This window comes from Cynara cardunculus, assembly GCF_001531365.2.
Source record: "Cynara cardunculus var. scolymus isolate 2C chromosome LG 13, CcrdV1, whole genome shotgun sequence".
In the NCBI taxonomy this organism is placed as follows: domain Eukaryota; kingdom Viridiplantae; phylum Streptophyta; class Magnoliopsida; order Asterales; family Asteraceae; genus Cynara; species Cynara cardunculus.
In genome coordinates this window covers 21,190,760-21,218,330 of record NC_037540.1, presented here as the reverse complement: position 1 = coordinate 21,218,330, position 27,571 = coordinate 21,190,760, and the positions used below count along the sequence as shown (strand labels likewise).

The following is a 27,571-nucleotide window of genomic DNA, read 5'->3' as shown; positions in this document are numbered from 1 at the left end:
CTTTTAGTTAAAAAGAGGCATAATCGTCATTTTGGTAACAAGATTCACTAGATGAAACACACAAATTCATTCACTAGATGAAACACAAATTCACTAGATGAAACACAAACTCACCATGCTATTTCACCTCATGAAATTAAACACAATTTCATAAATATGCTAAACACCTCATGAAATCAAACACAATTTTTATAATTTCCGAAAAATCTTTCTTGAAACACACAGAGATTCATCCGATGAAACACGTCACCATTCTTTTGGGTTTCATCTGGTGAATCACATAAGTTCCTAAATCTAAATCTTTATTCTCTAATAATCCAATCCCTATCTATCTCATCTTGTTTCCAATTCATTCCAGTTTCATTCCTTTTTCATCCTTATGTATAATATCTAAAACAATCAGATCAAAAATTTACGAATTTTAGATGGGCTATTTATCTTGTAAAGCTGAATCCACATCGATGTTAATAATCCATCCAAGAAATCTGATAAAAATCCATGGAAATAAAGATTTGGGATTACCCATCAACAAGAAAATTCAACACTTTGACTACAGTGATTTGGAAGCCACCACCAATAATTTCTCTTACTAGAAACTCCTCGGTCAGGGAAGCCATTGATTAGTCTACAAAGCACTCCTCCGCAACGGCCGTCTTGTTGTGTCAAAAAACCCTCACCAAAACAACCACCATTCCACTATCTCCGCTATGCCAGAGAATGAAGTTGAAAACGAAATCGACATACTATCCGAACTCCACAGTCCTCATCACGTCTCCAACCGGCGGTGCTGAACGATCACGTAGTCGAATGTCTTCCGGCAGAAGTTGGGTTGCGTTAACGACAAACGCCATGTATGTCGGACCTGATATACCAGTCGTGGACTGCACCGACCATACGTTGTGCCATATCCCAGCGAAGGGTGATGGAAGAGAAGATGTTGACGGCAATGTAGAAAAGGCATATGCCAGAGAGAACCGTGACGGAGCCGGTTAAACCGGCAGTGAATCTAGCGAATCAGCTGGAAAAAACAGCTGAAAAAATTGTCTCAAAGGAGGAGCAGATCCAATCGAAGTATATGAGAAAGAGGACAGAAGACGCTAAGAAGATTGATGGATTAGGAGAAGCACCGGTGTTTGCCAATCATCAATGTCGTAGATTGCGTAGATCTGAGTCCAATCCCCAACTCCCTCCGCCATAACCACCACAGGAGCTTCATTTGAACCCCTAGATGAGAACCTGTTCTCGGATCTAGCCCTCATCCAACCCCAATATCAAGATGACGTCTTCTTAGTGAAATTGATTCAAAATTACAAGTTTATCTTGAACATTTAAGTTAAATGTGAGATTAAACCTCACTTTCACAAATATTACAAAAATACCATTGTTTTTTATGGCCTTAGATTAAAATCATTAGGTGATTAGATCAGTCCTCACGGTCCTCAACCTTTTTTGGTCCTCGTCTAATTACCGTTCCTATATATGTTAAAGAGAATTTGTGGAATGTCACAACATGAATATTACTTCGGATTGAGTTCTCTCACAACCCCCCCCCCCCAAAAAAAAGTGATGTTTTGGGGATATAGATTCCAGAAACACTATTCACCACATAGGATTCAATAGAAGAATACTTTATAACCCATATGCATGTATATATGTTCTAGATCTATGTAATAATGAGCATTTGGAGAATGTCAAAACATGAATATTTCTTTTGGATAGAGTTCTCACACAACCACCCCCATCCTCAAGAAAGGAATGTTGTTATAGGGAAATAGATTCCACATGCATTATTTAAGTTGTGGGATTAAAAAAAAAAGCATCTATGGAAACCTGTAAGATGAACTTTGCTTGTAGAAGCCATCCCCCGACACAAAAGCCGTGTGAAGGTCCACCCAGTCAATTTCATGTCTTGTGCGCGGAGACGACTTCCACAAGCACTATGCATTGTGTGTGATGGCAAAAAAGTACATTCTCATAAAAACCATTATATATTACCTGTCATCACCGTCTTCCCACACATGGTTATGCTCCTGTTAATAAAATATGGAAAGATGCTTAGACAAGAAATGATGGCTATTTACCAAAGTAAGACAAGACAGATATAAGGGAAACAAATGATAAGGCTTAGCAAGCAGAATATAGAGGTAGGCAACATCAAAAAGTGTCAGCAACATCTCGGGTCCTAACACAATTGTAACTTGAAATTGACTTATATATCTATGGACATTTACCAAATTACCAAACTGAAAGCGCAAAAAACTAGAAAATTGGCCACAATTAACCACAAAAAAGAAAAGGTAAAGAACTGATTGTCTCGAGAGCCTCTATGGGATGCCAACTCTCTTGGAAATATTCATCCCAAGTTTGGCCGAATAATTTTCCATTGCAATTATGTTTAGATGAAAGAAGCAAATTTATTACACTTCATGTCGTCGATAAAGTTGAATTGGATTTATGGAGAACCATAAAAATCATTTATTTCATGTGTTTCTCTTCTCTGAGTCTCTACAACAGAAAAGACATGATGTGAAAGAAGGCACATTGCACTAACAGTCATTTTGCCGACGCCCTATGCTACTAGCACTCACCTCACTACCAGCATGTTACAATCAGCTAGAAATCCCATCGCAACCACTGCCGCAACATACCCCTAGCCATGAAGTTATAAATTCTGTCTTTAATTGAAGTTGGTGGGAGTCCAAGTACATGTGTAGCTCTTATGTATATGCACTAAATATTCAACGGCACCAAACAGATTGAGGAGGTGAAAGGGGAGGATGGTGTTAGAAAGGATGAAGATGGAAGATGCAGTCATAAAAGATTTTGGTAGAGTTGATTGCAAGCTCTGAAGGAGGTGGAGGTAGAGATGTTTGGAAGTTGAGTTTCTTGCCATTTTTCACTATAAATGAACAAAAGAAGCCTATGCACTTCATTATGCACAACATTTTGATTTAGAACATAACAAAACTGTTTGGAAGTGAAAAGAGTTCATCTAAAATCCAAGTCAAAAGTTTAAAGCCTTCTTTAGTTTTCTTCCTGGATGACACAGTAATTCTAATCAAGTTGAAGTGCCATCTAGGATCTCGATCGTTCGATCACTAATTTTGGTTTTCTGGTCAATTAAGTATAGTAATAGCACCCAATTGGTTTAGCTTTTCATCAGTTGGTCAAATTGGCAGAAGTGGTTTCTGACTTTGTTAATTTGGTAATTTTCCAAAAGAGTTAGTTGCATAGAAAGGCATTCTACTTTGTTCCAGTTTCTATCTTGGTAATTTACTGTGAAAATATACATAAAAACCTTTGTAGTTTCAAAACCTACTATTTCAGTCAACTTTTAACTGGTTGCGTAGTTACCATTCTGATTTAAAAATCATTGATTTTCTTAACTGAAACCGCGGCAACCTATTAAATGAAAAGTCTTTACCAATAAACAAAAACAAATAAAAACCTTCTCTCTCTCTCTCTCTTCGTCATCTTCTTTTCATCTAAGTTTGAGATATCAAAAAACCCCCACCATCTCACTCATCAATCATACCACCAACTCTCCTCAAATCCCAACCCCATATCAACTCCTGTAGCCTTTCTCATAAGCTCCTTCCTCCACTGCCACCACCAAAGCACCACCCCACCCACTGTCAGTTCCGCCTCCAGCTACCGTCAGTCCCACAACAATTGGAGCCCACAGAAATTTTTGTTCAAGGATGATGTGAGTCATCCAAGCAAACATGATGCATATCTATTGCGAGAAGCCGCTTTGTAGACTCACTCCTACCCTGCAACTAAATATACTGCTATATCCTCCTCTTATCTGTCCACGAGGCTGTAAAAGAAGAGAAGGGGTGGCTATCTAGCGGGAGTCATTTCGGTTGTATGCCATGAGATCCCTATATTTCACTTCATTATTGATGAACTGGGATTCGATTTGTGTGTTGCCTTAGGAAGTGTAGTTTAGCTACTCCCAGTACTTATGTTTTCTGTTGTTCTCCAGGGGATTTTATTTTCTCAGTATGATAAGGTCCTTCTACCTGTATTATGTGTGCTTTGTCTTACCTTCCACTTCTGGGTTTTTGGTATGCATCTTTAACTGGTAATTGGTTTCTATTGAAAACAAAACTTAAAAGAGTGAGGTGTCAACTTTTGATGAGTTGACAAGGAATAAGGATATGGTAGATGTGGTGAAATAAGTCAAAACTACTTAACCCCACCTCATTTTAGTACATGTACCACATCAGCATAATGCATGTCAACACGTAAAAAGTTAGCAGGAATATTATTTCCAAAACTAGAATGTCTGTTATATGGTTTCAATGTATTGTGAATAGAATAGAAATTTGACAAACGTACAATGCCTTTCTAAGCAGTTAACCCTTCCCCAAATTCACTGCTCAACTAAATGGAAAATAGTAAGAGATTAGTACAGAAGAACAAATCATATAATATTAGGCTGGCCACTACATTTCTGTCTCCCATTCATTAATTTAAATAGAGTAAAAAGGGAAAATCTATGTCTTGAGATTTATTAATATAAAAATGGAGAACAACCTAATGTGGGACTCCCACCAACAAGCATATCCTCCCAACCTACCTAGAACAGGCCCTAGAGTCGGGCAGTAGTGCACTACAAATCAAAATTGCTAATCATGGCCTTACCACATAACACATAAGGATAAGGGACAGGGACAGGGACAGGGACAGGGATTGGCATACACTGCGGTCAACAAAGATTAATCTCTTACTAGCGACTTATATCTAAAAACTTTTAGGTCCATTTAGGAAGCCATATGAATATTACATAATGGCATCAAGCAAACGAAATGAAGGGATCAATCATCACCATATGCAAAAGCCATATGTAGGAGCTAATTACATGTGATAGTCCTGTGCAGTATTAGTTAAGGATACTATTTCATATACAGTTCCCTTTTCAATCTTTATTTTATCTGTGTTGGCAAACATTATGTGTGGGCAGACTGAGTAGCAGGTTTTTAGCGCATTATCGAAATCATGAAGCATTATTTTATGGGCTTGCATTTGAAGCAATTGACATCTTGAAACGATGTTTACCTGGAAACCCTGAGACTTTGCACCAAGAAAAATAGAACAGTTAGGAGCCCCACAGAGACAACGCACATTGACACCACCATACCATTCAAAATTGTAGTCATATGCCAATTCAGTTCCAATAGATATGTCTTGGGTTGCAAAAATACCAACCCTTGTTTCCCCCAAAACTGTCCACTTCCTTGTCTCACAGTTCGGTTGGCTGCAAAAAACAAAAAGACAATTAACCCCGAAGTAGACGTGAGAACAATTCAAGGATTCAATTTGTATATTTGTTCATCTATAGCTAATAATCTTTAGTTCTAAGTTCTAACAATGTATCTTACCAGGAATGGTTTATAAATCTAGCAAGACTTCCTTTTTTGGTGGCATCAATAAAGTAACTGGCGTTCAGAGATATTATATACGCATCCCTTAAACCTGCATCCCATGCAAAAGGGAGGTTAGTCCACATTAGTACTATATTGATAGGTTCCTACCACCCACACACCACTCCAAATGCATCCACACATTCTACCTTGAGCTTCATAAGTTTGAGATCTTTCCTTTGCTTCATCTGAAGAAATTACTTCTCCACAATATTCAATAATGAACTGTCCAGCCTTACCATAACAAAAGGAGAAAATGTCAACATGTGAAACATCAATATTTGAGCAATCCATATGCTATATGATAAAATATTAATCTATCACTTGGATAATTTTCAGAAAGTAGCAACTCCTTGAAGTTACAAAATTCGATCGTCTTACATATGCTTTATATAGAGCAAGCTGAAACAGCTGTTGCTACTTCAATAAGGATAAAAATACCATCATGACTATAAAGTGTGAGGCATTTGATAACTTGAATTATATAAACTTAACCACCAGCATAGACGGGTTACCTTGATATTTTGGTCAGCTAAAAGACCCCATCCACGGCCCTCAGTCTTGAATAATTTTGTCTTTGCATATTCAGATTTTTGAAACCTCTGAAAATGGTGAAAAGTTGATATATTACAAAATGCAGTCGCTTTGGAGCATGCAAGAACATGAAATACATTTGTAAGCATCGCTTTGAATCAGTTTTATACGAAGCTATGAAAAAAATAAGAAACAATGAAACAGAAATAATTACTCGTGCAGGTCAAAATTTCAAGATTGAGATTGAAGCTGACAACAGAAGCATTTATTTCTGAAGAGTAGTACAAACTTTAACGTGTATTTTAAATTTTTATCTGAGGTACTATGAAGAAAGTTCCTAAATCGTTGTGTAATATTGTCCAGAATGTAATCTTTTTCATTGTCTCTGTCCATTTTCGTAAAAAGAGGGCACATGTAGTTGGTATGGAGCAGATACCTTTAGATTTATGTGATATGTCTACATTTAATTTTGGTATAAATTCTAGCACTGAATACTCAGCATTTTGATACGAGTCCACCTACGAAGACACTGTAAAAGAAATAAAATAATAGATAAGCATGGAAAAAGTCCTCCATAAATCTACGGTTACCTACAGCTGTCCTTATCTATCTACACCTGGTTACTTCCCTTATTTGACTTTTCCTTTTTGGTTTTGTTTTAGGAGCCTGTCTTTGTTTTCTTCTAGGGGTCTCCTACCTTTTAGTTTAAATACTGTAGTTGTTTTCTTCTTTCGATAGAAAAATTTTAATTTGAGTTATTTTTTGGAGCCTTGTCCTCTCCATACGGACTACCTCTCATATTTCCATTACCCAAGTTGTAGCTCTTAACAATTTGGTATCAGAGCCTTGTCATTGTTCAGGGTCACTGTTCATCGCCCCTGTTCACCATCAATGTTCATCGTCCATGTTCACCGTCACGGTTCATTTCATCGCGTTCGTCGTTGAAAATACTACTTATCCGTGAGGTTTAGCACTCGTTCCACTTCCTCCACCGACAACTTGCCACCCCACTATGCCACAGCCACCTCCGGAAACAAACCCCAATCTGACAACCCTTCCAATGAAGAGATCCTCCAACAGTTAGCCCTACTTACTTCCAGATTGGCTGCCATGGATGCAACTATAAAGTCTCAATCCAAAGGGAAGGACACTATAGATGATAAGGAACCTCCAGAAAATACGAGACCCCCGAGGGACGATGAACGTAATGTTAAAGAACCTTTGTGGATAAAAATAACTCTCAGCGCAGACACCATACCGAGATGAATTTTCCTCGTTTTGATGAAGGAGATCCTCACGGTTGGATTTTGAAGGCCGAAAATTTTTTATGGTATTACCAGACACCCGATGAACTGAAAAGTTGATGTTGCTGCCATATATTTGGAAGGTGATGTTCCTGACCTCTTTGGTTGCATAAATAATGAACAAACCCTCTTATATCGGGAAGAATTTCAAAGCATTGCAGGAAACTTATGAGACAACGAAATTTCAAAATCCTGATTAGCACCTCTGTGGCATCAAACAAACAGGAATAAAACAAGAACACCGCCAGGAGTTTGCCAAACATTCAGCTAGAGTAAAGAACTGACCAATTGACCAAAACATTGCCTATTGGGTGTGTTCCACAATGGGTTAAGAGACGACCTCAAGGCATGTACGCATTCAGAAGCCTCGTTTTGTTTACAAAGCTATAAGTTTAGCTCCAGAATACGAGAAGAAAATGGGCCAGTCTCAGAGAAATAACTCATTCAAATCCAACCAACAACGAACAACTGTATCAAGCGCACAACCAACTAATCTCACACTCGCACCCAGAAACATTGCAAGAAACCAAAACCCCAGTCGCGAGGACTTTGCTTTCTATGCAATGGTTGCTCCTGAAAATAGCTGCAAAACAACCTCTCTGACACTTATGGAGAAGGAAGAAGTCGACAAGATGGAAGAAAAAGTCGTGGAAGAGGATGATATTGTTGTTGCCAACCTTGATGAGATTTCTTTCATGCCATTTTAGGGGAATCCTCTTGCGCCACTATGAAGCTACAAGGAACCCTTAACTAGTAGAGGAACTACAGTTGCAGGCCCAACTGGCCTTTGGAGTTCAAATAGGTAATGGGCAGGTCATCACTTACAATCGACTCTGCCCTGATCTTGTCGTTCAGTTGCCGGGTCTCACAATTACTTACTACCCTTTTTCCATTGGGGTGTAGATTTGGTACTAGGCATCAAGTGGTTAGCTTCCTAGAACATGGTGCAAGCTAACCGGAAGGAACTATTCTTGATTTTTAATATAAACAGCAAAGGCTATAAGCTTCAAGGGATCCCACCAAAACAACCTTCCTATACATGTCAAAAGATTTAACCAGCTCAGAGAATACCAGCATTGTAGAAATTCAAAGGTTAATATCTAGTTTTGAATTCATCTTTGCTAATCCTGTCACCCTACCCCCTTTCCGTGAGCACACCCATACTATTCCCCTACTTCCTAACTCTAAACCTCCAAATGTCCGTCCATATTGCCACCCCCATTCCCAAAATTAAAAAATTGAGAAACAAGTTTCTGAACTACTCGATGTGGGATTTATCCGTTAAGTACCAGCCCGTTTGGGAGTCCTATTTTTCTTGTTAAAAAGAAAGAAAACGCATGGCGTATGTGTGTTCATTATAGACGCCTTAACCAAATCACCATACCCGAGCAATACCCCATAACCAATGTGGATGAGTTGCTGAATGAATCACACTGAGCCTCAACCTTCTCAAAATTTGATTTGCATTCTAGTTACCATCATACTCATGTCCACCCTAATGATATCCATAAAACAACATTCCGCACCCACTCTGGCCATTATGAGTTTAAGGTGATGCCCTTTGGCCTTGCTAACGCCCCTCAACCTTCCAAGCTGCCATGAATGATCTACTTCTCCCAACCATTCACGGTGGAATGTGATGCTTCTTCCAAGGAATTGGTGTTAACTCCAAGAAATTGGTGATACTTTTCCAACAGGTAAATCTACTTATGAAAGGGAACTTCTTGCTCTTCTGTTAGCACTACAGAAATGGAAACACTACCTATTACGGCATCACTCTTTTGTCCGTACGGATCATCGTAGCCTTAAATACCTCCTTGATTAGCGTCTAACCATAAATGAGCAGTAGCGGTTGCTCTTGAAAATCTTACCATTCGATTTCACCATTGTGTACAAGGCTGGAAAAGAAAATCTAGGTGCAGATACGCTCTCCCAAGCCACAACATGTTGATTTCTTGGCTTTGGTTGTCCCTTTTTCAATGGACTTTGCTCATTGGGATGAGTTGCTTCAAGAGGATCCATACACATAGGATATTCTAGCAGCTATTCATCAAGACCCTTCCACTCAACAAGATTTTCACATACAGAGGCAATAAGTTGCTCTACAAAGAAAGGTTAGTGATAAAAAACAATGTTCCTCTTCGACAAAAACTTATTTCCTAGCACATAAAACCCCGAAAGCAAGGCATGGGGAAAATTTGAAGACTCTTAAAAGGCTCTTCAAAATAAATTATGGCCAAAAATCAAGCAAGGCGTTTACACTTATGTCCAGAATTGCTTGGTTCGCGACCAAGCAAGTATCAGTCCTTGGCATGCGGGTCTTCTGCAACCCCCACCAATCCCAGCACAAATTTGGGAGGACAGCTCATTAGATTTTATCGTGGGCCTTTCCAAATCCAACGGCTTTGGTACTATCTTAATGGTTGTTAATCATCTCCGCAAATACTAGTATTTTGTTCCACTTACTCACCCATATACAGCCAAGACCATTGCTCAGATATTTTGCAGAGAAATCATACGTCTTCATGGAATCCCAAGATCCATCATTTCTGACTATGATGTTATTTTCCTTAGTTCCTTTAGGAAGGAGCTTTTTCGACTTAGGGGGTGTTTGGGATTGCTTATTTGAAACAACTTATGCTTTTTTACAAAAGTCCTTATCAACTTATTATAAGTTAGAATGGTTTAACTTCTTCAAAAACTCCTTATTACCGGTTTGACACCGGTATAAGCTGTTTATCCATACATTCAAAAGTGCTTATTATCGGTATCACACTGAAATAAGTCAATAAGTTATTTTTATAAGCAATTCCAAGCACCCCCTTAGTAAGACTAAACTGAATATGAGCACCACCTATCACCCGCAAACAGATGGCCAAACAGAGGCGGTCAATCGTTGCTTGGAAACCTAATTACGATGCTTCGTTCAAGAACAATCGCGCACTTGGAGCACATACCTACCATGGGTTGAATTTTCCTTCAACACTGGATCCATTCATCTGCACCGGGTTCCATTCATCTGCAGGCACCACTCCGTTCAAGTTGTATATGGTCGTGACCCCCAGTCACTCCGCCTTACGTTTTGGGGAAACTCATATTGTTAGTCTTGAAACACAAATTTTCGAGTGTGATGCCATGTTGATGTTTTTAAAGGACCAACTCTTGAAGGCTCAAACAAGGATGAAACAACATGCAGATGCCCATCGACGTGATGTTACATTTTCAGTTGGTGACTATGTTTTTCTACGCTTACAACCATATCACCAACAATCATTAGCTCATTGTCGTTATTTAAACTCTCCCCTCATTTCTTTGGCTCTTACAAAGTTATTCATTGCATTGGACAGTTGCATACGAGCTTGAACTTCCACCAAATTCCAAAATCCACCTCGTCTTCCATGTTTCACTGCTACGTCCCGCATAAGGGCAATCAATTCCTCAAATTTCAGCTCCACTTCTGTAACATACACACCTTTATATATCAACTTAAATAACCTAAAAATGATGTCTTACATGCTTAGTATTGTTTAAATGGTTGGAATAGTGAAGTAAAGGTTGGAACACCTTAGAATAAGTTAATGTAAGGTGTTAGAGTTAGTAGACGTCAAGAAAACGAAGTGTACTACTCTATGGGCATAGATGTGCAAAGTATAGTGGCTATATAGAAAAGAATTTGCACAAATGTTTTTCTGAGATGAATTTTAGAAATTTGAGAGTTTGAGGTGAAAGTAGACTCAATAAGGAATGCGTAGGCGAAAAGCTCATCGAAAACGAAGGCTCGAGCGAAAAGTTATGAATGTTTAAGTGTTTGGTGGTCAAAGTGGGTACCTAACAGAGTCAAACCCGACCCAGCTCGGGTTTTAGCAACCCTAAATTAAAAAAAAAAAAACGAATTTGGCCCTATTTTCTTCCCCATTTCGTTTCTAAACTTCTGGAGACTTCAAGGGCACCAAACTTGGGTGTTTTTTTTACAAGAAATTGGTGGAATTTTGCAAGATTATTAAAGATTTCAAATGTATACTTTCATTCTTGACTATGTGTTCAATTTGAGTTCAAGAAACCATTAAATTAGGGTTGCATGTTGAAGATTATAAGTTGAAATCTTGATATTATGTAGGATAGATGATAGATAACTTATTATCTTGTTGAAATCATGATTAAATTCCAAGAATTAGTTATTTATAAATGATATAGTTTGATAAAGTTTGACTTTTGATAGTCAATATTGTATGATGGTGAAATAGGTGGATATTTGGTAAAATAATGTTGTAGGTTCATGATGATTTCATATAAGTTATGGTAATATAACACAAATATATGAATTTGGTACAAAATGGTTTGGGATTTAACATGAAATTGTGAAAACATAGCTATTTTCGAGTTTGAAAGTCATGATACAGCTCTGTTTTAGAAAAATCGTATAAAAACATAGAAAAATCACAAAAATATGAGATCAGAAGCATTGGAAAGCTAGAAAAGAGTGCTACAAATTATCTTCGATGCTATTCTGTGATTCTAAGGTTTTGTAGGGTAAAGCAGCGCTTAAAAAAGAGTTGTAGAGGGGAATTTTAAGTGTAATTGTCAAATTGAAAAGAGTTTAGATGGTGTAAAAGGTAATATTTGCTTATGATACTTGGTATGTGTACTCTAGGGATTATATAAATCATATTGGGAGCTTGTGACAAGTGTTTGCACTATGGAAACTCGGAGTTGGATCGAGGCTTTTGGTTTGATCAACCGAATAGATTAACCAACACTTTGAGTTTATGTGAACATATGGGTGTACTTAGAGATTATGGATGCTTATTTGTTTTCTTGTTCATCCATGATTCATGTTAGTTCTTGAGTACCCTCCTTGAATTGTCTTATTGCTTGTATTGTCTTGTGGTGCGTTTTGGGCGTAGATTGTCGACATCTCTGGATTCCCCAGTGAGACAAACGGAGGGGCTGTTGTACTCACTGCCTAGTGGGAGTCAGGGGGTGAGTATAGGACTGTGGCATAATACGGGAGATGAAGGGCGGATTTGGTGCCAAGTCTTATGTTTGTGTGTAGAATTAATTGGTATTTGACCTTGCATGATCTTGAGTATGATGTTGATTGTATTTTTTTTTTATTCACCTGGATATCCAACCCGCTATGCGAGCCGACTAATCCCAGGGCAACCACCTGCTTTGCAGATAGCCCGGAGTCACCCCATTTGAACCTCCGTGGCCACAAGGGGATTTTTATTCCTCCTTGGATTTGAACCTGGGACCTCCTGGTACTTTTGATTTTGGAGTCAAGCTCAAACCAATCAGGCACCACCCTTGTGGTTGATGTTGATTGTATTGATGTCTTTCTATGTTGAAAATTCCTTTGTGATTCCCACGTTGAAAGTACGTTGCTGTAAATGACATCATGTAGTATAACTAAGTTGTTTACTATGTCGTTATGCAAACTTTCTTTCGAGTCCTTTGTTTCCTAGTATGTATATTTATTAACACATTGTAACCGCATATTTCCACATGAATTCTCTAAGCTTTATAGCTTATCTTTTAGTGGTTTTAACTTTTCAGGGCAAGTTGACAAAGGTAAGAACAAGGTCGGTTGATCGATTAGGGATTGACGTGTGAAGCTTATTATTGGTATAGGTATATGTTATATTTTTGGGTTGTATATAGTTTGTATGTTCCGGGTTGACATGTCCCCAATGATTATATTATGGTTTGTTATGTAATTATTAAGCCTTAAATATGTATTTTTGGATTGTAAATGGTTATCCCGTATTTTGAAGTTTTTGAAACTAAATTAATTTAATGATGGTTCGATAAGTGTTTGTTATGTAACCGCCGTGTTACAACTTCCCATAAATGCAGATCGGGAACTAGTTTTGACTTCTGAAAAGATACTATCCCATGGTTGAGTATCTACAGCCGGTGACTCTTCTCTTGAATTATTGGTTCAATGGGTTGATCAACCATTTCAAGAGGCAAGTTGGGGGTCTTATGACCTAATTCTTCAACAATTTCCTACTTTCTGCCTCGAGGACAAGGTGGCTTTGCAAGGGGGAGGAATTGATACGAATCCACCTATGAAGACATACTCTAGAAGAAATAAAATAATAGATAAGCATGGAAAAAGTCTTCCATAGATCTATGGCTACCTACAGCTGTCCTTATCTATCTACACTTGGTACTTCCCTTGTTTGACTTTCCTTTTTGGTTTTGCTTTAGGAGTCTGTCTTTGTTTTGTTCTAGGAGTCTCTTACCTTATAGTTTAAATATTGTAGTTGTTTTCTTCTTCCGACATAAAAGATTTACTCTTAGTTATTATTTGGAGCCTTGATCTCTCCATACGAACTACCTCTTCCCAGCTCCTAACACATTTACTCTTGCTCGCTGCTGTTTTTGGCTTTAAATTGAAGGATTTGCTGTTCGATTTAATTCCCTTCTACTTTTTCTGTAGCTATGCTTTTACTGCTCAAAATGTTTGCATTTACATCTTACATTTCCTGATTTTACGACCATCGTGAAAAGTAATGAGAAGGGCTGCTCATCCGTACAGTACAAATAACAGGGTCATAGCTCATTTGCACGACCATGTGATGAGTTCAAGATATAGTGACAGAAAGGTCGTGCATAGAGCAGCAGAACCATGCTGTTGTACAATTAGATTCGATGCACGATCGTGCATTACGGAAGGGCAACGACGTAAACTGCAAAAACACGGACCGAGAATAGACAGATTTCTACACTGCTGGAGTTTGAACTGGATGAGGGATCCCTCTGAAACTTTCCCGCACAGATTCACCAGGGTTCATTCAGGGGGAAAAGAGGAGCCAAGAAACACATGAGCATATTCGGAGAGGATTTTAAGGCCTGATAATCACTAACACACAACCAACTAAACATTCGAAAAAAGAGGGGGAAATGGATTTCTTTGTTCTCATCTTCATCCTATTCTCACTGCATATTCCTGAAGATACATGCATAGAAGGTAAATACAACAGTTGCACATGCACAAGCTCACATATATACATACTTGTTTCATATCCAATTGGGGAACACACAAGAATGCTGTGGACAACAAGGAAGAAAAGAAGATTATGCATTTGAGCACATAAATCCAATTGGTATCCTTCAAAGAAATTAACAAGGAGCTTTAATTTCATGGAGTTGACTGTAGTTGATTTGTGTCCATAGACTATAGTGTCCCTAGAGTATGAAGAACATGATTTGTATTTCCTAGTATTCCGTATCAATGAGTGAAGTAATTTTCATTGGGATTTAGTTGACAGTGAACTATTGGTTAGTTCTATTGAATGAAATTGATCATTGGATTGACAAATGATAACCATTAGGTTGGTTTATTTGCTTGAAATAATACAGGAATGGCTATTTGGGGGAATGCTCTCAAATGAAGTGTGAGATTTATTGTGGAAACAAGAAATCAAAGCTACTGTCAGAATATACTAGTTCTCACATTCGCATGTTATCATTGTGTTCATTCCCTGATTGCATATGCATGCCTAGGAATATGGATGTGTGTTTGTGACAGCATAGTTTAAAAGCTCTAGACGTGCAGGAAGAATATTATTTTCTGCTATATTTTGATTTACAACATAAGGAATATGTATACAAGTAGAGATAAGGATATAGACTACAACTCCTAACAATATGGGATAAATACTTATCTATAGAAGTTTATTTATCCGAGTCTATCTACAAGTATCAATTAATCCATATCCACATATTATTCTACATGGTTCAATAAGTTGCGAAAATTATTGATGCCTTTCTCGTGATGTTAGCTAAACACAATTATACATTAAATAAATTCTAGAATCCAATTTTCAACTAAATCTCATTTGTTAAAAGCTAATTTGAGCAGTAAACCTGAGTGTCGAGTGTGTGTTATTTCATTGTTTGTTTGTGTTGTTAAGTTGAGGGAATTATTGCTACTAAATAGGGCATCTAATTATTTTAGTCAGTTAGTTTAGTTTTAATTTCCATTTGAGTAGTTCATAATGTCATCAACTAGTTGATTTACTTTTATTGCACTTGCTAAACCTTCACAATCAAGAGGTTAGAATAATCCATGTTGATCAGTATCTGGTTCTTCTTAACTATATTACTTGTGGACCTCGTATGTTTGCGCGTAGACTTTTGTGCAAACACTAGTCCTATCCGGGGACTCAAAAGCCTTACATAGGCCCTCACATCTAAACCACTGATCATTGTTATTTAGTCATGTTGGTGCCTGTGTGCTCTTTCCTAGAGCATCAACACCCCCCACGTTGAGATACCTGAGAACTGCCCAGAACATCAGTTAACATTATTCTAGCAAATATATCAAGAACATAGGTCAACATGGAAAAGAGCAGTCCACCCTGAAAAATAAATTTATCATATCAAATATTAAGAAACAGTTCAATGTTACACCCAAATCTTCACTACAAATTCTTTCAATACAAATCCTTCAATTGTTTGAAACTCTTGGGACCACAACAAACTGACAAGATCATCTAGGTTAAGATGTAAGTAAACAGAAGATATATTCAGCAAGACACAAGTGTTACTTCTGACCACAGACTAGATGGGCTAAATCATTCATAATTGATAATACTAGCATCCACTTGCTCGATTACGATGATTCTTGACATGAAAATACTTGAATAATTATTTGGCATCAGACAGATTATATAATCATCAGTATTTTGGTGATGACCATGAAGTTATTAATTTTCACATGGCAAAAGTTTGCTAGCCAATAAAAGACAAGATCAAACATTGGGTGTTAAATGTAGTAATGAAGAACTGCCGATAACGTGAGTACACTGAAGAATAGAATACCAAGTCTATCATTGAAAAATTCGGAAGGATTGATGATATTTCAAGATCAAGAAGACTTTCTACAAGACTTCGGCAAGAAGCTGTATGAAGGTTAAGTGGAAGATTCCTTCTGGAATCTGACAAGGAGATTCATGCCACTGTACAACCAACAAAACTCAAGCTTTTGAAACCCGGCCCAGATCTACCAGTATGACTGATTAGACAGGACCAGCGTTATTACCAAGCTGATTAGGTTCCTTGAGTAGGAGCCTTCTAGTAACCAGCCGGAACCACTGGACTGATGGTCACAACCACCCAACCAGTCATCAGGACACAGTTATGAGCAGCTCAGGCATCAAGCTCTTAAGTATGTGCTATCAAGCATAAAGTTTGGCGGTCTATGGTACTATCCCCTAGGTGGTAATACCTTGGAGATCATGGATCCCTTTCCTCTTCCCTTCTCTAAAGAAAGTATTAAGAAAAGGCAGACTGTTGATTATTGACCAGTACTTGGTTAGTTAAAAGTACAAGTAAACTCGCAGTTCTTTAGATCTGGAAGGAGCAGAGTTGATCCCTGAACCTCAGCCACATGAATGTCTTCATTTTATTCTTAATCCTAGATCAATTCATCTCTACTCACAGATCACCTCGGATGGGAACGAATCAATATAGAAGGAACAAACTCAGTTGGCAAAGGGGCAGAACGACTTTGCTCAAATATAGAAGAAACAAAATGCATGCTCAGGGATGCTAATCCAGTCAAAGATGCATGACTCATAAGAGGACATTGTTGTGGTTTGCATCTCATAACATTCTGAATCTGGCTCTAGTTGAGTACAAGTAATGTTATGTCCATGCGGTTTCTCTCTGAAATGTGATCAAATTGCCTCACACTGTCACACCATCGCCTCATTTTCTTGTAATCAAATTTTAGTAACACTGAAGAAGAAAATAATAGAGAAGGAAGAAGAAGAAGAAGAAGAAATGATAATAAGCAAAAAAGAAATAACATTTTAGCATAATTATTAAAATATAGAACAATATTAACAGATGGACAAAGAGTCATTATCACAGAGAGAGAGAGAGAGAGAAAGGAGAACAAGAAGATTGGTTTCTCTGTTTCCCCAAACTGCAGCAAAAGAAGAAAAGCAAAAGGAAATGAAGTCCTAAGTTATAAATTAAAAAACCCGCTAAATAATAAAATTAAACTAATCATCAGTAGACCTTAAATATATCATAACACAAATGCTTAAGAAAAAACAAAACAAAACAAAAATTTACCATAACAAACAGAAGTAACAACAAAAATGTTGTAAAGCAAGCAATTTGCGTTATGACCAGCAAAATGATGGTATAGAGGCAACTTTATGTTGTCCCACGCTTTTATACATGGTACGTAAAGATGTGGAATCTTAAATTTTCGTCATTCATGCAGCAAAATATATATACCAGTGCTCAGGCATGCTACGTATGACTTAACTAAGCTGACAAAGGGATCAGACATTAAAACTAGTGAACCCATCCATTTACCTGGTTCTTGCAATAGCTTCCACAAGGGCAATATCCAGGTGTGCATTCTGTGCTGGTCAATACATTCAAACACCTATCTCCACATGCAAGGTCAGCTTTGCTGAAATCAAATTTGCATTCACAGACGACAATATCCTCTTCTTTTTGCTTTATCTGCCTACAAGCAAATACAGAATCTCTGGATCATAGTAGATCTACAAAGCTAGTCAAACACAAAGGTATAGATAATTTTTCCACATGATTACAGCTGAAGTGTAGAAAAAGTAGTGAAATCCACGTCTAAATTTACAAAAAGCAACTTATAATTCTGAACAGCACAATATTCAACCATAAAGAACGAGTGTATAACAACAGTGCAGGAGAAGACAACGCATAGATACATATATACATATATATGCACACAAACACACATGAAAGTTCACCTTTGGGATACTTTTTGCCAAAGTATGAAGACTGTTTTACAAGAAACATAATAACCAGAAATAAACATGATGTAAAATACAATTATGAGCTAACTGTCACTAGGCTATTTTTATGCCTTATACATCAGAATCCTTAGTGCTTTAACATCTCGGAAGTACTAAAGGGTTGTTCGGTTGTTTTTCCAGCAAGTCCTGTGTGGATTAGTTGTAGATATGAATTAAGCTAACATGTTGTTTGTTTGTTGTGCTAAATAAACTCTCTGAATGGTGTAAATGAACCACTTGTAACTTAGCTTTTATTTTTTATTATTTTCATTGAACTGCTGCTTTTGTATTATATTTATAGTATTCATTAAATTATGGTTCAATGCATACAATTGATATGAACCCATTTTGAGCTTTTTCTTGTTGAAACACATCACCATCACCTGCCATGAAACTCATCACCAAACTCCTTTCAATTTTACTTCTCTAATCTCTCAGGGTTTCTCTTCAACAACTCACTAATATCCACACCCTTTTTCTTGTTGAAACCAATCATCATGATTCAGCTGCTGAAATACACTGGTCAGTTGAACCACATAAAGTTGCTGAACCAAGCTCAAGCACTAAACTGACATTGGCCACTGGGAAAGCCTCATCACCTTGATCAAAATAAGACCCATAGCCTCATCCAACCTGGAGATCAACACTTTCCCAAAGTCCAGACCAAAGTTGTTGAAAGCTCAAGGCGCAAAGGGGTCCCAGAGCCTAGGCACAGGACTCAGGAATGCGAGGTGCATCTTATCAAAATATATAAATATATACACACACAGTTGCACACAACTCAAATAGCATTAGCAAGTTGGACAGATTCTTGATTAACGACAAATTCGATTCCTTATGGCCGGAGCTTTCTGTGATGAGATTGGAGAGGAAACTCTTTGATCATTCTCCGATTATTCTAAAGTCTTCAAATAGAGACTTTGGAGCGAAACCTTTCAGGGTTTTTAATGTATGGCTCGAAGACCCCAGTCTAGACCTGGTAATTAAATCTCGGTGTCCAGCGACCCAGTCTTCGGATTCCGACAAGATATTTAGAGACAAGATGAAGAGAGTCAAACAAGAAATCCAAGAGTGGAGCAGATCTAAATTTGGGCAACTGAAGTCTGATATCGAGACATTCAAGAACAAAACCACAAAATTCGAGTTACTAGCCGAGCAATCTGACTTGTTGGAAGGGGAGCTTGAAGAATGAATAGGGCCAGGACGCCTTGGTTGGATTTGGAAAGAAAGCATACATTAATAATGAAACAGAAGTCGAAGGTTAAATGGGCTGTGGAAGGTGATGAAAACAGAATTTTTTTCATTCATTGTTCAAGCGATAAATTTCGAGAAACTCCCTAGCTGTAATGTGTAACGGGGTTTGGATTCAAAATACTGGAAAAATAAAAGATGCACCCTTCAAGTATTTCAACAGCAAATTCAAAGAGAACATGGAGGATAAACTCAGGCCTAGGTTTGTCAGTTCAAAATTCAAAAGGAAGAAGTATCGTGGACAGCATTCTCGTGGCCGACGTAGCAGTTAATTCCATGAAAAAGGTTGGTTATAAAGCTTTTCCCTTTAAAGCTGATTTCGAGAAAACTTCTGATTGTGTCAACTGGAAGTTTTTTGGAAGACTTGATGCTCCAAACGGGGTCTGGGAATCGTTGATGCTATGGGATTAATTCTTGTCTCTCATCTGCCTCTGTTTCTATTTTGGTTAACGGCTTCCCTACGGGCGAGTTCAACCTTGAACGAGGTTTTAGACAAGGAGATTCCCAATCTCCTTTTCTTTTTCTTATCGCGGTGGAAGGGATGAACATTGATATGGAAGAAGCAAAAAATAAGGGGCTCTCTGAAGAGGTGAAACAGGGTCGAGATAAAATTGAAGTTTCTCCATATTCAATTTGCAAATGATGCTCTATTCTTTGGAAAATGGAGTCGGAAAAATTTAATGATCTTAAAAGCTTTACTTCTTTGCTTTCAATCGGCGTCGGGCGTAAGAGCTAATCTCTTGAAAAGCAAGTTGTATGGGATTGGCGTTGAGAAAGAGATTATCGAAGAAGCAGCAGCAATTATAAATTGCGACTCAGGCTCTCTTCCATTCACGTATTTAGGCCTCCCAATTGGATCTTCGATGGCCTGAGAAGCATCATGGCAGCCGGTTATCCAAAAGATTTAATCAAGGTTAGACGGCTGGACCCGAAAGCTTATTTCGATGGGTGGAAGACTCATGCTAATTAAATTTGTGCTGCTGAACAATCTACCGTTGAGAGATTAAGAAGGAAATTCTTTTGGGGTGGGGAGAACAGATCGAATTATCCTTCTTGGGTTCGATGGGACAAGGTTATTTGTGATTCTCAATTGGGGGGTTTAGGGGTAGGGAGTATTCGTGCTTTTAATTTAGCCTTGCTGGGAAAATGGTTGTGGAGATTCAAATTAGAGGAAGGGGTGCCATGGTATGGAACTATCGAGCGTTTATGGTAGAGATGGCGGATTTAGTGGTAGAAATAGTAGGGGCTCGCTTGGGGGTGCTCGGGGAGGGGTGATGAAAGCGGTAAAAGAAATGGAGGATTTAGAATTAACAGTCTTGGACTCGTTTAGCAGAAGAATTGGTAATGGGGCTGATATCGATTTCTGGTCGGAACGATCGTTGGACGGTGGTAAATTAAAAGCTAGATTTCCTCGTTTGTGCGCCTTGAAGAGGGTGAAGAAGCGAAGCTGCATGAAAGAATTGTTCGAGCAGCAGCAGTACAAGGCAGAAGACAGGAGCAATGACCATGATGGAAGATAGCAACAAACAATTGCCCAGTGGAGGTGTGTCTTTCATGTTGTAACTTTAGCTCTATTAGCATTAGTAAATTAAGGTTAGCAGGTGTTTCCAAGTGTTGTACACCACCAAATGTATATACAATGCCAAGGTGAGATTGTAGACCAAGGATAATAAGGTCAGCCTAACCGAATTATATCTATTAACAGCCTTAATGTTTCAAAGGATGCTAGAAGTCATCCCACGAAAAAAAAAATCAGGAATGTAGGGTATTGCAATGGAATGAAGGGTGGAAAGACAGGAAGAGAGCCTGTTTGGTTGCACTTGGGAATGGAACCACCCATCGCTCATGTAAGTACCCATGTTGCTATTATTATTGCATCTGCGGAGTGTGGCTAGTTAGTGGGATTTTGGGATCCCACATCTGGTAGCAATAAAGCATCTCAAATCTGGTGAGATGGAGAAGTATTCAGTGACAAGAATTAGAAAGCCAGATCCACCATCCTTGTGATATTCATGCTAACTTTCTGAGGTACTTTTATGTCTCAATGTATATTCGTGTGTGTGTGTGTTTGTGAGAGAGAGAGAGAGAGGTGTGGTTTGTGGAAAAGGGGTATAAGAGAAGCGGTAGCAATGACTGGAGTAGGGTCTGATTATAGGGATTCAGAGATGTTGGTATGAGTGTAGTGAGGAAGATGGCATTTTGGGGATTGAATATTAATATCATCCTTCCACATAAGTGAAATTCCAAAATGATAGAAGAATTGAAGAAACCAACGACAGATGGCATGCAAATACTTCAATGCATGACCAAGTACAACATATTGAACGGGACATTCTATTTCAGCCCCATTACTTACCAAATAGCGCATAAAATAACCTGGAGGTAATTATAAAAGATGCTCTTGGGGTGCTTTTTTCTTTGTATGTTTCTCGTTCATGGAACAGAATTGTGTATGAATGCATACTAAATGTGAGTTTTTTGGAGTATGAATAACATCATAATACTAAACATTCCAAAAGCACCAATTCAAATTGGTGAGGGCAACCTTAGCTTCAAATTTTAGTTAGCCATCAAACATCAAGAGTTGGACCCAATTACTGCTATAAATTCATGGACAGTTCTTTCAATAAGAGCACAAACATGAAGCCAAGAAGTTTAACAACGGGATTATCTACAGAGTTGTTGACATTTTGTATAACATTACAAATCGGAAGGTTTGTGCTCCGTAGGTTGGTTTTTTGTTTTGTTATCTTCTCCGTCTCTCTTTTTTTTTCTTTTTTCTTTTACTAGTTGAGCCAAGAAGTTTAACAACGGGATTATCTACAGAGTTGTTGACATTTTGTATAACATTACAAACTGGAAGGTTTTTGTTGTCTTCTCCATCTCTCTTTTTTTTCTTTTTTCTTTTACTGTTTGCTCCTTTTTGCTGCTGCTTTGCATGTAATTCCCTTGTATCTTCAATTTACATGGTTCATCCTTCATCCCCCCAATCCCCACCAAAACAAATGATTTCGTATAGCACAACACTCTATGACACCTGTTACAAAAATTATGCCATATTCACCAAACCTATTTGCTCCATGACCTTTGTCCTGTGCAAAATATGTTGTACGCACAGTGAAGGATCACAAATGCAGAAAATGACTAAAAAGCATATAAGTCAAGGATTTTCATAATTCATTGAACAAACTAATGATCATAAAGCATAGCAATTAAGAGCAAGAAATAACATACTTTCGGCCTGAACGTTCATTTCGAGTAATATGTGTGAATGGAGCCACTCCTTCGGGTAACTGAACCTTAGACGCAATGTTCACAGTGTCAATTGAAAAGAATAGAGAACATTTCGCAATATCAGAAATTCACATTGGATTAAGGTAGAATCTATCATATAAACTTCACCAACTAGACAATAAGACGTTTTGCACAACTCTATTCTTTGAACTTGAATCATACAAGTGTCAAGTGCATCAAAAAATGCATGCAAAGCTCCTCAGAGAATCAAGAAAAAGTAACACTATAAATGTCTTTAATGTGAAGCCTTCAGGAATATGGTTATAAGGCAAAATGCATAAGTTAGCCAACTCAATTTACTGTTATTACAATCATGCCAATATGACATAAATATTGGTGATCACATTTCAATGTAATACACTAACAAACTACAATTTTTTATGTAATTATATTGTGGAGGGCAACTTAAGGCTCAAAAAGTAAATAGGACACAATCAAATTATTGCATCAACCAAGCTTGTATACTACCCTTTAACTCTCAAATGCATTGCCTAGGCCAGCTGTCTAATAGACCAGGTATACGAAAATCCAAGCAAGTATGAAAGAATCAACATGACCGAAAGTAAGGTCCGATACCAGATTAGTGTTATTGTTCTAATTGTGAACTCACACAAATCCAAGCAAAAGCAGCCTGTAGTCTAATTGAAGATGCCATGTCATAATAACATGGAAGTTTTCAGATGTAATCACTAAGAATATTGGAACAATACTATGCATCAAGATTACTGGTTTCTACTTCTTTTTGCAGCATTAGCGAAAAATCAAAAACTTATCATCAATAAACGGAACCACCAATACACTTTTAGTATATATCATTGGTATTTATTGATCAAAATAAGTCTCCACTGATAAAAAACTAAATCTTTTTTTAAGGAAACTCCCAGTAACTTTTCAGTGATTATCCATATGCAAATGGGTATCAACATGTGGGCTAATTAAAGGAGAAATTGGTGATGTGATACTTGCATCAAGTAAATTGAAACATGAGCGACCTAAATACAAATCAAAGAAATGTATCTAAAAAAAGCCGTACTACAAGTAAAGAATCTGTGAAGGTCCATTAATTAGGGATATTAAATTGACAAAATGTATGGAATGGAGCAAAAAAACCTTTCTACGTCGAACAAGGTTGTGATCTGCTCTTTTTCCAAAATATGGTCTTTGGGCTTGTCTATCTGCTTTTTCTCTCTTCTCCATCAATCACCTAACAGACGATTAGGGATTGCATGAAATTCAAATGATTTTGGTTACAAAAGTCCCAATCCCTCTTTAAATGCATATCCAAAATTAATTGGGAAGGTGAACCTAGTTGGGGAGATTGGCTAATATTATTTTCTTTAAATATCATATGAAATAACACTATTTGGGCCTATGAACTTGGAGCCAATTTGAAAATAGGCTTATAAAATTTATTTATTTTGTGAAACGGCCCATAAACCTCGGGATAAGCTTCGTTTACTACTAAGCCGATCAACTTACCTATTTTACGGCTAAAAGAGTGCAAAATTCCCATTTACCCCCTGATAAAATCACGTGTTTTGCACATGAATTCAATTTGCTAAATTTTTTAATTAATAGATGGTTAAAGATTAAAACACATATCTCATTCCTTTCATCTTCTTAGTATCTTCAGCTTCGTCTTCAAAGAACAAAACCAAATATATATATATATATATATATATATATATATATAACAAGTTAAAAACAATCATCTACATCTTCCATCCATATATGTCCTATTTTCCTTATCCAATTTCATCAACGCCTTTTTAAGTAATGTGCTGACTTCTTCATATTTCCAAAACTCCCTAGTAGCTTTGGATTGTGTAGTCTAAAGGGTGTTCCAAATTAAGAAATGGTGAAAATCAATAGAAAACCCCAGTTACGAAATTATATTCATCCACATAAACCCAACAGCATAGTCTTAGGTATCATCAATCAGTTAATAGTTTTTTAACCAAAAAATAAACATGTAAGGAAACATTTCCTATTGAGGGCTGCATCTTGAATTGTATGCTAAAAAGAAACACATCAATTCGCTGGTTGCTACTTGATATGAATCCACTGCATTCCCTAAACCTAAACTCACTGATTTTTTACTACTCCCAAATACTTATCATCAGTCTAAAAGTCGGCATTGTTGGATACCCTTCCCACATGAAAAGAGTCCCATTTGGGATCAAATAACACCATGTGTGAGTTATCAATCTGAAATGGAATACAAAATTCAACTTGATAATTCTCAAAAACAATACCACCAGAAAGCCAATTAAGAAACCCAAAAAAAAAAGCACACATTCCAAAATCCACTAAATAATAATAACCCACGAATTAATACAATCCAGTTTCGAATACTTACATGGATTCTGTTGAACTCAATCTCCATTTCCGCCACTAAGAGAAAAACACCCACCTCAGACACTTGCTCTAGGGTTTGATATTGCAAATTCTAAAACAATAAAAGGTAGATTAAAATAGAGCAATTTCTTAAAATCCAACACATTTTTATCTATTTCCTATAAAAACTGTTGAAAAAGATGTAAGTTAACCGCATGATTTTTCTCTAGCGTGACGGTTGGGATCGGCGATAAGGATTTTGCAGATTTTGGTGACTTATCTGACAGAAAGGAATATGGTTTGCTGTTGCAAAAACTTTGGCGCTGCGATTCAAGTGTCTGCTTCGTAAGTTCCTTGGCAGTTCCGATGAGGCCCCTGGAGACTTATAAAATTGATTGATTCAAAATCTCTCAGAAAAAAATTGCATATATTAGTAAAATATGCTATATATACTTAGGGGTGTTTGGGTTTGGGGTGTTTAGGATTGCTTATAAAAATAACTTAAAGAACCTATTTCGGTGTGCATCGATAACAAATATTTTTGAGTGTTCGGATAAATAACTTTTACCGGTGTCAAACCGATAATAAGGAGTTTTTTGAAGAAATTAAACTTTTCTAGCTTATAATAAGTTGATAAGATAAACCATGAAACACAAATTTGCTTTTTCTTCTTGTGTATTGTTAGATGAAGAAGATGATTCAACCCAATTATGTTCTTCAGCCATCATACCCTTATCCTTTCTTATGAAATTTTTTGATAAAATTGTTTCATATAATACTTTTTTTGATAAAGTTGTTTCATATATGGTTATGAAATTGTTTCATATAATACTTATAAAATTTTAATGAAACTGTTTTATGTATTTCTCTAAAATGTTCAGATTGTAGATCTAATCCAAGGATTGAGAATTGGTCTTATGAGTCTCACGAAAAACCATTTCTCTCACATGATCCCAAGTCTATATATATATATATATATATATATATATAGGGACAAAATCAAACGTTAACCAAAGTTTTTGTGTTAACTTTGCAAACCATATCAACCAATCATAATCTATTTTTCTATTAGGTTTCTATCATGTTCACAATTTAATGTCAAGGGTAATTGAGTAATTTCATTTGCTATGTAACTCCCATATCATTAAAGGGGAGTTACTAAATCATAAAATCCCTAAAAACATACGCTTATAATATTGATATTTTTATTTATTTTTTAATCTTGATCTTCCATTTTTATTGTTTTATGAGTTTTTGATTCGTGAAGGAAACACGGTAGTTAAATTTTTTCAATATCGTTCAAGCTATTATGGATAAACGCATTGAGAAAAAAATCGACAACATTGAGAAGATTAAAATGGTTTATGGTGACAATTGGAGTTCGAGTTCGGAAAGTGAAGAAATTAACCAAAGCGAATGTCTTGGTAATGAATTAATATTTTATTAGGCTCGTTTTAATCGAAATTATGTTTATTATGATGTGTTTTTTTTTTGTAGTTCATATTGCGTTGATAACTTTTTTCTTTAATTATTAATACGTACCTTATTCACATGTTCGGATGGAAGTACATGCACGACCCATTTTCATATTGTCATATTACCGACTTTTATGAATTATGAACCATTGTGTTCATGTTACKTYWATCATATGAACACAAGTGTTATTTTTTAAGCTTGATATCAATCTTTATATTTGTGTAAGTGTTTGAACCCAGTGTTCATAGCATCGAGATTATGTATTCATATATTTTATATAATATGAACAGAGGATGAACACGATATGAACAAGGGGTGAACACATTGACGAATCTACAGCAATGGTGTAGGGGGCACAGGCCCCCAACAACCCTAGGAGTCATCCACTAAAACATTGTTGTAGGTTTATTTTTATTTTTGTTAACCTAAAATTATTAACAGGCCTAGGCCCAAAATAAATAAAAGTTAGACCTAATTCTAATTCTTGTCATCTCATTTAGAACTCTAACTTGAAGAAGTCATTAATTGATCAATTAAACTCTAATTCCTCTAACTTCTAAGTGTCAACCTGTTAAAATTCATTTTAGTTCTCTTGTTTTGTTTGCTATGATGCTAATGAATAAGTTATTTTTATTCTACTAAAATAGACCTTTAAGCCGAAAACCGAATAACCCAAAATCGTATTGGTTCGAAAGAGTTATTCGTTTTTAGATTTTTTTTAACATCCTTAAAAGGTGCCTCCAATAATAAAAGTTTCTGGATTCGCCATTGGGTGAACAACCACATTTTTACCAGAAACATATATGAATAAGGGGTGAACCTTAAACGGTGTGGATGCAATGCATGTATAAAACTCCAATTGACAAAGGATCACTTCTGAATATGTTTAATAATGAATGAACTATTGTTCACAAGCTGTTCATATTGTGTTCATATCTGTTTTTATTTATTTATTTCCTTTCGTATAGCAGTTATTCTTATTATGTTCATAAATGCTATACAGTCCAAGTTCATATATATGTCAATTTTTTGTTCGTATTTGACACAATGGTTCATATATATATATATATATATATATATATATATATGGGCAAGTTTAAATGAAAACCATGTCATTCTAAAAAACCGTGTAAACCAA

The 27,571-nt window shown here is 36.8% G+C and overlaps 1 protein-coding gene across 4 annotated transcripts in view; it reads right to left on the bottom strand.

Moving 5' to 3' along the window:
• LOC112525737 (histone-lysine N-methyltransferase ASHH1) overlaps nucleotides 1-25,334 on the bottom strand; it is a 44,322-nt gene extending 18,988 nt beyond the window's left edge. The window contains exons 1-9 of one of the 4 annotated variants that reach the window (XM_025135977.1): nucleotides 25,170-25,334; nucleotides 24,980-25,069; nucleotides 22,561-22,619; nucleotides 17,609-17,765; nucleotides 5,945-6,031; nucleotides 5,579-5,663; nucleotides 5,388-5,481; nucleotides 5,065-5,263; nucleotides 1,996-2,030 (exon numbers count right to left, since the gene is read on the bottom strand). In XM_025135977.1, the coding sequence (XP_024991745.1) occupies nucleotides 1,996-2,030; nucleotides 5,065-5,263; nucleotides 5,388-5,481; nucleotides 5,579-5,663; nucleotides 5,945-6,031; nucleotides 17,609-17,765; nucleotides 22,561-22,619; nucleotides 24,980-25,006 (743 nt within the window). In that variant the 5' untranslated portion in view covers nucleotides 25,007-25,069; nucleotides 25,170-25,334. Of the gene's footprint in view, nucleotides 1-1,995; nucleotides 2,031-5,064; nucleotides 5,264-5,387; nucleotides 5,482-5,578; nucleotides 5,664-5,944; nucleotides 6,032-17,608; nucleotides 17,766-22,560; nucleotides 22,626-23,730; nucleotides 23,825-24,979; nucleotides 25,112-25,169 lie in introns of those variants that run through there. The other 3 variants (XM_025135976.1, XM_025135975.1, XM_025135978.1) reach the window with 3 other exon arrangements.
• Nucleotides 25,335-27,571: the final 2,237 nt, after the last annotated feature.